This window comes from Cynocephalus volans, chromosome 9, assembly GCF_027409185.1.
Source record: "Cynocephalus volans isolate mCynVol1 chromosome 9, mCynVol1.pri, whole genome shotgun sequence".
Classification (NCBI taxonomy): Eukaryota; Metazoa; Chordata; class Mammalia; order Dermoptera; family Cynocephalidae; genus Cynocephalus; species Cynocephalus volans.
This window is the reverse complement of record NC_084468.1, coordinates 72,834,712-72,848,585: the sequence shown is the minus strand read 5'-3', so window position 1 is coordinate 72,848,585 and position 13,874 is coordinate 72,834,712. Positions and strand designations below refer to the sequence as shown.

General features: G+C 35.8%; 1 protein-coding gene across 1 annotated transcript in view; it reads right to left on the bottom strand.

Moving 5' to 3' along the window:
* Nucleotides 1–327: 327 nt before the first annotated feature.
* The window catches only part of CDS1 (CDP-diacylglycerol synthase 1), a 52,049-nt gene continuing 38,502 nt past the window's right edge, over nucleotides 328–13,874 (bottom strand). Inside the window, exons 8-13 of the mRNA XM_063108497.1 lie at nucleotides 12,657–12,744; nucleotides 10,228–10,296; nucleotides 8,328–8,480; nucleotides 6,583–6,702; nucleotides 4,361–4,464; nucleotides 328–457 (exon numbers count right to left, since the gene is read on the bottom strand). Of these exons, the coding sequence (XP_062964567.1) occupies nucleotides 328–457; nucleotides 4,361–4,464; nucleotides 6,583–6,702; nucleotides 8,328–8,480; nucleotides 10,228–10,296; nucleotides 12,657–12,744 (664 nt within the window). The remainder of the gene's footprint in view (nucleotides 458–4,360; nucleotides 4,465–6,582; nucleotides 6,703–8,327; nucleotides 8,481–10,227; nucleotides 10,297–12,656; nucleotides 12,745–13,874) is intronic.

Genomic DNA, 13,874 nt, shown 5'->3' with positions numbered 1-13,874 from the left:
TCCTCAATTTACTAACTTTATAGCATTCAACTCTTAAAAACACAGGTCTTTTAAATTATGAAATATAGCAAAGAGAAAGACTTAAATCAGAAGATACACCTTAGAAAAAATACAGGATATTTTGCTGGCAATTTGCTACTAATTTCACAACTTAGATCAAGTAAGTGTTTGTTAAATATTCACAGTAATTTTCGAGAAGAGACATTCATGTCTGTAAAACTTCCCTCTATTGCATTTTCAACCATTTTTCTTTACAATTACAAAATTCATGTGTTAGTGCTTTTCTGCAGATTTCCTTCTCGTCAGTCCTTGCCTCTCTGGATCCAGTTATACCTTCAAGGTGGGCTGTAGGATTCCTTTCTCAGTGAGATGAGTCTTCAGGGTTTTATATATATTTAACTGCTGTTCTGGTTGAAGCACCAACAACTGCTGTAACACTTTGCTGGGATTTGGACCCCTGATGATAAAGTAGAGAAGACAAAGTTCACACTATTTTAACAGGGCTGAATGAAGCACATACCCCCAATTTGAAGTGTATCCCTCTTTATGTGTAAAGCAGCAATCTTTACAGAATAGACACAGCTCTTCGTGAGAGCTCACTTCAATGTCCAACGTTTCTATCAAGGGGAGAAAAAAACCGAGAACAGGTCTGCTTTAAGAAGCATACAGTCTAGATGAGAAAAAAACATGCAAACACAAAACACAAGAACAATACAAGGCAATTTAGGGGTGTAGATCTGAGTTCTTCAAAATTCTCAAGAGGGCAACCTGAGTTAGAGGTGGGGATAGATAACAAATCCTGAGACTGGACAAGACACAAAAATTATCCTGTAAGAAAAGGAGTCTAGTGGATGTAGGATAAACCAAAAAGAGGGTATGAAAATATCATTTAAATTTTTAGCTCCAAAGAAACTTTAGACGATGGAAGGTACTTTGATGAAGAAATATCCCTGGGGAACTAGGAATGTTCAAGATACAGAACACAAAATTCCTGAGGCTAGCACTGAAGCCCCCACTGGGATATACAATAGGTGCCACAGCCTTTGTTCAAAGAAAGTCTTAGGTAAACCCCAATATAGGAAACAAAATTTAAGCGGATCTCCTCTACTCCTCTCCCACCTCCCACAGCCGTCTGAGTGGGGAGGAAACAAGAGCAGGTAGAATCCAAGCAACTACTGCACAGTGGTATCACTCACGCATCCTGCTCCATAACACACACCTCAACAGCCCAGCGCAGGGGCCCTCCTCAAGTGCTTCCTTCTGGGTAAACTCCACCGAGATCCCTGGCTCCAGCCCTTCTCTTTGCACCCTCCCACAGAGCACTATGGGTCGGAAGAGTTCCCAAACAGGACTCCTACTCTTTCCCTCCAGTGACCCTGCTACAGTCATGGGACTGCAATTTCCCACCACCTGGACTCTATACCTCGACCCATCAATAAACTGGAGATCACCTGCATTTCTGTATTCACACTTCTAAAATACTGTTTTGTCAAATTAAGAATAAGCAATCCAATCTTAATGCATACTTATTCTTTGCACTTCCTACAGTCCACTTGAATAGGAAAAGCAGAGTATATGGGTTACTTTTCATGGAGAGTCATATGTAAAATCCAATGGGAAAAAGCAAGATATAAGTAACATATGGGGGAAGGCACAGAATTCTGAGAAAGCCATTTACGTGGGTAAGTAAATTTATAATTTATAATAAGGACTGTCCAAATAGAATAATATAAAGTAGAAAATCCCAGCAACAAAAGCACGTCTGCTATACAGTGATATCACAATGAGGGTGAGGAGAGGAACTTGTTACTCTGGAAATCTTATATTTAAGAAATTGTATAATGGCCAAGATTAGCCAACTCATGGGTCACCTCCATACATCTGACTCAACTCATCTGCCAAAGAACTGTGGCTATCTGCCTCTCATGGCCAAAGTCTATTCAAGTCAGGACACAGCATATCTTATCTTATTACCCTTTTCAAAAGATTCAGCAACTTCATAGCATAAATCTAGAACGGGGACCCACAGAGAAAAGGAAGGCTTTTTAGCAAATTCAGCTAAATGCAAAATTATGTCAGCAGGTGCTCGCAGCTAGCTGCATCCTGGCATGCTCACTGCATTTCTAATAGTCTAAATATTTGCTTTCAAATGGTGGACAACGTGGCTCAGCATGACTTCTCTCTACTGAGAGAATAGCAGATATTTTTTAAAAAGAGTATGAATTAATGTCCTAAAAAGCTGCCATCTTCTGAAAATAGAGCTGTAAAAATTAAACCACTAATTACTAATACCCAAATATATATTTTAAAAAATCATATGCAAATAACTATTTCCTTTAAAAAGACAAAGATGGTCAACTGGCTATTAAAGAAAACACACACACACACACACACACACACACCCTCAGCTATATGCTTGTTAGAAGAGAAAAGAGAAACACATATTAGATATAAGGATAAAGAAATGCTAAAAATAAAAGGATAGACAAAGAAATACTATGCAGACACTAACCAAAAGAAAGCTGATGGAGCTATTCTAACATCCAACAGAGTATGCTTTAAGGAAAGTAGAAAAATGGACACTATATAATGTAATGACAAAAGGACCAATGCAACAGAGAGATATAATAATCCTCAATTCTCTATACCTAATACGACCTCAAAATATATTAAGCAAAAATTGACAGAACCAGAAGTAGAAATAGATAAATTTACAATCACAACAGGAGAATTTAACAAAGCTCTCTTAGCACCTGATAGAACAAGCAGACTGAAACAGCAACAAAAAAAGAAACAGCACAGATTTAAACTTCACCTAAGTGACATATATAACACTACATCCCAAAACTGCGGAGTGCAGTGCTCGCTTCGGCAGCACATATACCAAAACTGCGGAGTGCATGTTTGATTCATGTACACATGGAACATGTTCCAGAACAGACGATATCCTGGGCCATAAAACAAGTCTCAAAAAATATTAAGTAATGAAATCATAAAGATTGTGTTTTCTGACCACAGTGCAATTAAGGCAAATATCAGTAAAGAAAGGAGAATGAAAAAAATCTCCATTTGTTGGGAAACTAATCAATAAACATCTTAATAACCCATGTGTCAAAGAATAATACTGGAAATCAGAAGATATTTGTAACTGAATAAAGAAAATATAAATATCATAACTCTTAGGATAAAGTGGTAATTAAGAGAAAATTTGCTGTCTTTGATGAATATATTAGGCAAGAAGACTGAAAATCAGTAATCTAAGCCTTTATCTCAAGAAGCTAGAAAAAGAACAGCAAATTGAACCTAGAAAAGATAAAGGAATGAAGGAGAGAGTGGAAATTGAGGAAGTAAACAATAAATATACAATAGAGAAAATTAACAAAGCCAGAAGTTGATTCTTTGAAAAAAAAGGAATGAAATTGATAAAGGGCAAGACAGCTCCCCCAAAATAAAAGTTAATACAAAAATTCTTACACTGCTGTGGGTATATATTTAAAATGTTTATTTAGGGATCTCTAAATATGAGTTTCACTCCAAATAACTCTATGAAGGAAATGGACATTTTCTATGGCTCAAGTGCCATTAATAAGTGTTCTGCCTACTCAGCCCCTGCAGAGAGCACGTAAATAAAGCTAACATGTGGTTGATGTGGTTAGCCTTCATACTCTAAACTGGTATTTCAGGGTAGATCCAAAACACTAATGTTTAATAGCAAGAATAAACCACCCTACATAAAACAGCAACACCCGCACCTCCCCCAACCCCCATTCACCTGGCCTGTTTCATTTTTCTCCATGGCAATTACAACCAACCAACAAGCCATACTTACTTGTTTATTGTCCATTTCTGACCCTCCAACCTCTCAACAAGAATCTCTGAGGGCAGGGACTTGGTTTGTTTTGTCCTTTGCTATATCCATGCCTAGAACATTCTACGACATATAATAGGCACTCGAGCAATTATTAGTAGACCAATTATTAGAGAACTGAATTATGTTCTCCTCCTTTTCAATTTTTAGTATTCACATTGCAATGCCCACAGCTGAGAAATTAAATCTCACGTTTCACATCCAGTACCATCCACATTAGCTGGGTCTTTAACTTGGGCCTGTTAATGACCATGACATACAATATTGTTTTATAAGTTGTTGAAACAGCTTAAACAATTACAATTGTTCTAAAACAATTACAATTACAATTTAATTCCTACTGCTGAGGGCTACAATTCCCATGGCCACCACTCACTTTGATGTTACAAGATTACCCCTGACAGAGAAAGTTAACTTATTCAAACTAATGTTGATGGAAATAAGAACTCAAAAAAATCATCTTACAAAAAAAAAATTTTCATGCAGTAGTACCTTATAAAACTTGTGATGTACACATGCACAAAAGTTGCCATCAAATACTGACAATCAAATCTGTCCATTATCCCACCATGTCCAGGGATGGTATTTGCAAAATCCTTTAAAAACAAACAAACAAATTAGCAAATTTTCAAAAAATCACCTGCTATAAAATTCCTATGTATAAGTGCCTCTTTGGCATCATGGACTCTGTAAGGAAAATACTTTACTATTGGGTTTTTCTACTAAATATAAACTTATTAGAACATGTCCAACAGATTAAAAGCACATCTTTTGAGTATGTACCCATTCAAGAATGATTTCTGAATTGACCCACAACATTCAAATAATACTAATGGAACATTAATTAAATATAGACCTAACTTTTTTTAGTTAGTAAAGCTTTTTCTAAATAAAAATTATATCTGCTATTATGAATCCAATTTTGTTATAGCCTATTCTATTTAATCAGAAGCTACTTGGGAGCTCTTTTAGTGTCGGTGACAGATGTGCAACTGGTTCTAACTCATGTTTATCCTAATAGCTCTTACTCTGAAATAAACATTTTACTAGTATGATAAATATTTCTTCCCTTTTTAAAGTATTGGGGTAAAAAGAAAATCAAGACAGCTAGCTTATTTGGGATACGTCAGTCCATTAAATGGCCAGATGGAGGGAATGAGTAGTAAGCCTCTGAAAATGACTCTGTACAGATAAATTCATACATCAGAGTGCCCAGAAAATAGAAATGACTAATTGCTCTTCTAGTTCACTCAGGCAACCTAAAAACACCTAAAATGCAAAAGCAATTGCACCTTCATTTCAGACATACAAAAACAATTTCGCCATTCAGCAAAAAACCTTGGATTAGACACCATGAAAGAAAATACCATTCTAAATGTAAAATTTCTATGTTTAAAACAATTATTGAGAAATTCTTTGGTTAGTTTTTGCCAACCCATTTGCTTCCTTCTTTTCTCCTCTAATTGAAGATTAAGAGAGCCACAGTAACCCAATTCCACTCTGCTGTTAGCAACCTTTACAAGACACTCATCCTGGCATGGCTGTTGCTGTAATTCTCTATGGCCGTGTATTAACTCCCCTAGTAGGTGGTGAGTACCTTGAGAACAGGGACAACGTGTTGTGCACGTTTCTATCCTGCATTCCATCTAACATAGTACCTTCCCCCTAACATAGTACCTTCCCCATGGCAAGTGCTCACTAAGCTAATTTATTTCCCTGGCCTCTAGGGCCCTACGTGGTCTGGTCCCACCAAACTCTGCAGTCTCATCTCATACTCTCTATCACAGCCACACTGTCCTTGCTGTCCTCCAAAAAGACTAAGCTCCTTCACTCCTCTGTGCTCTCTAGAACTCTCTTCCTTAGATTTCTCTGCAGGACTTATACTCGTCCTTTTCTCAGATCTCTGCTCAAACGTTACCTGCTCAGGCTCTTCCCTGACCACCCCACCTTCCACAGCTACTCTCTAACCCCTGATAGCACAACCTTCCACCTTAACTTAGTGAAGCCGTGTGAGCGAGGCTGAGATAATGTGTCCCTTTATGATGATCCAACTCAAACAAAACATAGGGATCTTTTTAAGTATCTGGGACAGAGCTTAGCAAACTATGTCCCATAGACCAAATCCAGCCCATAACCTGTTTTTGTAAGTGGAGTTTTATTAAAACCCAGCCACACCCATTCACTGACATATTGTCTATGGAGGGGCTTTTTACACTGCGACAGCAGAGTTGAGCAGCTGTGATAGAACGTATGGTGTCCAAGGCCAAGTCAACGTATCTGCCCTTTACAGAAAGAGTTTGCTGACCCCTGATCTAGCAGAATAGACAGCTGCATCAAAGGCTCTTCTGCATGTCCCTTCAAGTGAGACTGGCAACACTGAACTTCAGACAATTCATGGCTGCACTCTTGGATGAGCACTCCTCAGAACAAGATTCTGTGTCTATCCCAACATTAAGGGACACATGCCATTTCTATAAAAGAAGTTGACATGATACTTTAAAATGTATTAACATGGCAAGACCCAAACCTAACAAGAAAGAATGAAATCAAATACCCAAATCAACCAGGCAGCATTTCTGTGAGACTGGAACAAATAGGACATAAAACTTATTTGCCTAGGGGCTTAATGTAGAACAATAGTGAACCAAATTTGAACTAAGTTATATTCTTTAATTATGTTCTCTAATAATGTAATAAAGAATATAAACACACACCTTGATTTTGAAAGCTCTTTTGAATCCACTGGCAAAGAATCCTCCAAATGGGCCAATTAAAGATGCAAACGTTGAAAGCGCAATACTATGTATCTGGAAAGGATACAAGCTCACTGTTTCCTAAATAGGAGAAAGGGCGGGAGGGAGGGTTGGGGTTAACTGCATTAAAATTGTACCTGAGCATGCCACCTAACCTAAGAACCATGATATAAATAGTAGGTCAAGCAAATACCACATTTTTGTTAATTTCACAGACTTTAAGGATCATGAGAGAAAAATATACTGTAAGCTCTCTGTACGGTCCTCGACTAGCCAGCACTCTCTGTGCTTCTGTCAACCTCCAGACAGGCACCAGGCACACTGAAACCTTGCAGCTGGTAGGCTACGTTGTAGTTCCTCTAGAAACTTTCACAACAGTTGAAGGCTTACCAAAAATCAGTTGAGTTAATTTCTAAATCTGTATTTTTTACCAGTAGTACTTTGTATTTGTAATTATATAATTTATTTTAATTTTGTATTTTATTCACCTTATTTAATTTTATATGATGAAATAAGGGAAAAGTTGGCCTTTTCTCATAAAACTAAGTTGAATGCTGTGGAAACACAATAAGACTACCAAAATTGAGATCATAAAAACTGAGAAGAATTCTGCAAATTATCTTGTAAATTCTGAGTTCTTGCTCTCCTTTAAAAAAACTGAAACTACAAATTGTAGATGGTGCATAATAGGTGTGGTTCAAGAAAAATGTCTGAGAACACCAATTTTTAGACTTGTTCTCAAAGCAACAGCCTTGCTCCTAATTAGGGGTTGGCAGCATCAAAAGTTTTATAGAAGGTAACAGATGGCTTGGACATTGAAAAAATTCTTGAAGTTCATGAACTGAACACTCAAGGAGAGAAATAATTTGTTGGACAACCTGCTTCTCAAAATTTATAAATTTTGGTTAAAAATAAAATGTTTCAGATACACACACGTGCACATGTGCATGCATACACAAGAACACACACACAAGACTATTTGATTCACCATTTTAACCAACTACCCATCAGTCCTGATGACACAGATCCAGAGTATTCTACTGGAGAGCATGTCAACATGCTTGAGTGCTAGACCTCAAAAATGCCTTTCAGTAGTAGCAATGTGCTTTTGGAAGAAAAACTGGTTTTTATTTATTTATTTATTTATTTATTTTTGGCAGCTGGCCAGTACAGGGATCTGAATCCATGACCCTGGTGTTATAAGACTGAATTCTAACAAACTGAGCTATACAGCAGCCCTCAAAAACTGATTTTTAGAAGCAGCAGTTTTCTGTACTAATGAATGTCCTCTAAAAATCAAAAGCTCTTTGAATTGAATTTTAATTAAGTATTGAGTCAGTTCATACCAGTAACATGTGAAACCCATTCTAATCCATTTGATTTGTAAAAATCTAAGGAATATTGAAAAATGTCTTCAAAACAAATACAAGATAAATTACCATCAGTATTTAAGCCATTAGGCAAGTAAACCTCTAGTACACAACTGGTTTGCAATAGTAATACTCATTCTAAGTTCAAGAAAGAGAAATCACAAGAGGATAAAATATATTGTCGATAAGCAGACACTAAAACCAATTCTATACCACAGAATTAAAAATTCTACAAAAATTGGTTTCTTGTAAAAATCTGAATCCCACTTTTAAAGTAAGCTTAATCTTTAGACTGGAGGATCCCTAACCATGTTTCTCTAGAACTTTTACTCTTACCCGTCTCAACACTGTCTTTAGAAAGGGAGGAAGTGAATAACTCTGAAGCTGGAAAAGTTCTGAGGGCTCACATTCTGTAACAAAGGAGTTTACATCACTTCGGTATTCCACCGGGCAGACAAAGTACTGGTATTTGGACAACAGATAGGCAACCTGAATAACAAAGCAAGAGTTCATGAAACATTGACTAAATATATGTATTTTAAGTACTGTGTCAGAAAGGCTAGAGATAGAATGCCAGATACTGTTATGTATTTTCAAAGTTAGATGGTCATAATCGTCCCCCAAAAAAGACATAGAAGACATTTAGAAAAAAAAGTTTCTGAAATCAGTGAGGCTGTAATGTCTGTGTGACCACAAATGTAAAGGTACAGAAGAACAAAGGACTGAAGTTTATTGCCTACAAGCTTAGAATAATTTCATCAAAGAATAATTAACCAGTAATTGAGAATTACTAATAAAATAGTACAAAATAGTACAGGTGAAAAACACCAATGTTCTTAGCCAACCCAGAAAACTTTGACTAAATTATTCTTTCCCTGGCCACATCACTGCAAGTTTTAAAACTAGCTGTCTTCAGCCACAGAAGTAGAAGATATATAAAATAAAATACCCTATTATAAATTTAAATTGCTAGACGACACTTTGTTCTCTTTTTCTTTTCTCTTGCAGACATTTGCCCCATTATTTTGCTCAAGAATGGGTGGCAGAAATTCAAACAACACTATGGATATAAACTGATTTTACTTCCAACCAGTTTCCTCAAAACCATCTACTTAAAAAAATATATAATTTCTCTCATTATTCTGTCATACATTACATTCTGTGGGGTGGCTCTTTATTTTCTTCCAATGATATGACTACTCCTGTAGTATTGCAAATTAGTCTTTAATAATATCAAATTCTTATAGTATTACTTAATATTTTAATTATTCTTGCTTTGTAATGTATAAACATTAAATGGGATTGGATCGTTTTTCATTACTCTATTTATCAATTACTAACATCAATATTCCATCACAAAACCTTTGGAATAATTTTACCAAATTCTATTGAAATTTTCATTGAGAATAAACTAAATTTATAAATTAAATGTTAGAATTGTGGTGGTTTTCCCATCCAGAATCATGGCACATTTCCATTTATTTGTATATCTGCTCTCTTTCAAAGCTTCATGTTGTTACTGGTTACTCTATATTTGAATATAGAATATAACTACAATGTTCTTGCACTAAACTCTTAAAAAATTAACAGTAATTAAATTAACAGCTTTTTTTTTTTGTATATTTATCTTATATCCAGCCATTTCACTGTACCCATATTGATTCTCACTAGACAACTCTTAATAAAAACCTAAATTCCCTAACTGTACATTAATTTTTTAAGACAAACAATATCCACTAATTCTGGCTAAAAGTGAACATTAATTACTTATAATTAACAGACTCATCCTGCAAGTTGGGCTCACAGCAGTGACCACACACTGAGCCAAGTGGCTACCATGTGTTAAGAAAGCAGAACTCTTGCACATTATTTGGATTCTCTGCTACTACTCAAAGCCACCACCTGTCCCAGCACCTGTGTCCTCCAAAAGGCAGAACAGCTGTTAGAAACTACCAAAACACAACAGTGGATCTCAAGCCTGACTGCACATTAGAATCACCTGGGGGAGTTAATTGGCCTGGGATAAGAATGGGGCATAGACTTTAAGCTCCCCAAGTAATTTTGATATGCAGACAGGATGAGAGCTACAGGGAGTACAGAATCAATTCTGCTTAAGTAGATCTCAAATATGTTGCTAGCATCTTGTACTTTAATTTTTTTTAGGCTTATAATAGACTAATAAACTTAGTACAGTTTTTCAAAATATATATAAAATAAAAATCCTAGAAAAACTCACAATGAATCCAAACACGACTGTGGAAAAGAAACCGCCAATGAATCCTTCCCATGTCTTTTTAGGAGACAACTAAAAAAGGCCGAATAAAATTTAAAAGAGTTACTGCACTCACAAAACACAATACATTTGCAAACTCTGTTCAAGGAGTTCCCTCAATACCTTGTACATCTCTCTTTACTTTTTTCTTACTGGAATGGTTTAAAACCCTTTTCTTTCTATATTCCTGATTTATGTGTGCAAATCTCTCCAGTAGCATTTAACATGTAGTAGGCCCTCAAACATTTGGCATGCTGTGAATATCTGTTTGTTCCTTTTAAATAGCCTCAATTTGTTTTTCTCTCAAAGGACAATAAACTATAAACTGAAATAATCATCCCATGACTTTTGTGTTTATATATATAAACCCCAATAATAGTTGGTAGTAGTGATGATGATGATGATGATGATAAAAATGAGTTGTTGGAGTAAGGAAGAGAAATATTCATTCCAAGTACACATGGTCAGTATAGACCTGCTACTAATCAAAAATAAAATGAGCACAACAAAATGTGGAGATGGCAACAAGCCAGATTTTCATATATTCCTAATATGCTATACTCACAACAGACCTCTTTCTGAAATGACAAAATACTCCACAGCCCCAAATACTGTATTTGCTCCTCAAGTATTCATATACTGTCCTCCCTTTTTTCACAATCTATGTCTGTCTCCAGGAAGAAAGGAACATGCTGTGCTTCTAAGAATAGATACCATTTGTTTCAGATTCAGGCTATTGATCCCAGTCAATGAGGCATTCAGGGAGAGAAAGCTGAAGGAAAATCTGGAAAGTCTGGAACTTGGTAATGCAGAGGCAGGAGAAAAGACTCAGGAGTAGATGGTGATGCCGTATAAGATAAGGAGTGAGATGCGTGTAGGGGTTTGGTCATCAGATGATTAACGGCCTTTGTGATGATCATTTCAGTGGAACAGGGACAGAAGCCAAATATCAGAGGGGAGTTTCTGAAGATAGAAATGGGTTATAGGCTAAGCTACATGAGCTCTTTATACACCTTTTGTCCTGATATTCATAAAGAACAAAACCCAAACATTTAGCCCAAATTGGTTTCTTAGTAAATCTAATAACAATTCTGCCTTAGAGAAGGGATGAATATATCTTCTCCTAGGATAGTTTGGTATTATTGCCATGAAGTAGGAGTGGACTCAAACTCAAAAGTGCCCACTGATTATTTTAAAGATAGCTTATCAAACTGAACTGATTCATATCATATTGATTTAGGGGTTAACTGCTCAGTTATTCAGGTATATTACACAACTAACCCAGCCTGGTAAACTCCCTAGAAAGCTATGTTCAAAATCAGTCGATGAGATTCCTCTACAGCTCTAACAGCCTTTCTGAAGGCTTCCTAAGCCCAGAACTTTTGTGTGCTGGAATCCCATGGGGAAGAGAGTTTATGGAGGGCTTTTTAAAGGACAGTCAGTCCATCCATTTCTCTGGGATGCTAAGCTACCTGCATACTACTCTGAACCAACTTCTTTTTAAAATCTGAACAATTGTCACAATCCCTTCAAAACTGCCTTCTCATAGCCAAGTAATATACAACGGCACTTCGAAAAGCTCACGGAAAGAATCATACTACCTTTCAGTTCTATCTTCCTCAAAACTTTTTGAAGTACCTTTGTGTTTATGGGAACTTTATAAAAGTCTTTGCCTAATATGTGAACTGAGTGAATCCTATCTAAAGCCACAACCTGAAAGCTCTTTTTCAGAAATCCGTTTTAGAAAAAAGCTTAAAAAGAATTGGTTTGTTTCTTTTCTCCCTTGCCCTTAAATAGAACCAAAACTAAGGCAAAACAACATGGTCTGCTGATGTGTATTTTTCCTTTCCCTTGTCTTAACCTTTTATTACTACTTGCATTTTATCAGTATTTTATTGTAGGGCCCTAAAATGTTTCTTTGAAATGAGTTTGGATGTAAAAGCCTTACAAATGGACATGAGTATGTGAAAATGGTATAATTTACTCTCTAAGAGAGGTTAGTAAAGGAGGGGATAGAGGAAGAGACACTTGAGGGGAAAGCAGAGTCAAGGAAAGGCTTGTTTATAGGGCTGCCGGGAAAGGGGATAAAAAAGAACTGGCTAACATGCAGAAACCAGCAGAAAGATGAAACGGACCTTTACAAGAGACAGGATAACCGAGGGAGTCAAACCCTTATCAAAGAACCAATAGAATATCTGATGAAGAATCCAGATGGAATTATTAGGAAATACGGCTCACTGCTCCTGCGCTGTGGCTAAATAAATGCAGCTCAGGAAAATCAAGGTACCTCGGAAATCAAAAATGCGCAACAGCACCAAGCTGTTGGAAATATTCTCCAGTGGCTATTTTTTAAAGGTTATGGTGGTGGCTTAGTTGTAATATTTTCCCACTACCTTAATTAATGGAGTTCTTCCAAAAAAAAATCCAAAAAGGTAAGCAGTTATGTCATTGCAGATAACACTTGATATTGGAACAAGGAACCTTTAAAAAAAAAAAAAAAAAAAAAAGTCAGCAGGAAAAAGCCCACGATTAAGTGGCAAATATTTATACAGGTTATGACTCATAATGAACCAATGTAACAACACTTTGGATTACACTGCAGTCTAGTCCAGAACGTAACACTTGCCAAAACATCGGAAATAAATAACAACCAAGTTTACCTATTTAGCAGAGCAAAATCTATAAATAAACTAACATACTAAGTGAATATTCCTAAGGAAATTATTAAATTATCAATTACTATAGATATGGACATTTAAATTTTAATTTTATGCAGAACAAGTTATAATTTAAAAAATAAAAGAAAGTCAGATTGAAAGTTTATCTTTAAAAAAGCGGCCTTTTAAAATGAAAATGCGTCAGTTATTTAGACAATATAATCTGATAAATTTATACTAAGCTCTTAATATAAATTCTCTTTCAGGAAAAAAATTATCAATTTGAATTCTTTCTATGGGTATAGCTTATGACTGCATTAAACTCTATTAGTTGTACAGAACCTACTTGCTTCAGTAAGTGTCCCACCATGACTTTAAAGTTTGTGTATGGAAGACAATCTTAAAATTATTCCAATTATTTACACACACACACAGTAAAAAACATGAAGCAGTCAAGGGAATAAAATTTATCTTGATAAAACCCATCAACTATAAATGATTTTAATTAATAGCTTTAAAATGACTGTGGGGAAAATATAGTCATATTTTTAAAAAGTCTTAACCTTTTTCTTTACTCCAAGTAATTTTTAACTAAGAAAAAGTTTTTTAAAAATGAACTAATTTTTAACTAATAAAAATGCATTCTGAAAATGCAAGCCACTGCCATAAAGCAAATAACTCCACACACCTGAAATTTGGAAACCTACTCCTACATAACAGCAAAGCAGAACCTAGCCAACTTTCACCTAGAGAAAAATGCATATCTGGCACACTGTTTACTGACAAGCAAACTTCCCTATTCTTTTTGCATTCCACGTAAATATATTCTTTTCTTAAGTCTATCCTTTGTAAAAAGCCACATTAAGGCTTACACCTGAAATGTAATTAATTGTTGGGGCTTTTCTGGGGACTCTGGACTTTATCTAGAACCTGCATAAGAAAGGTTTCCAGTTG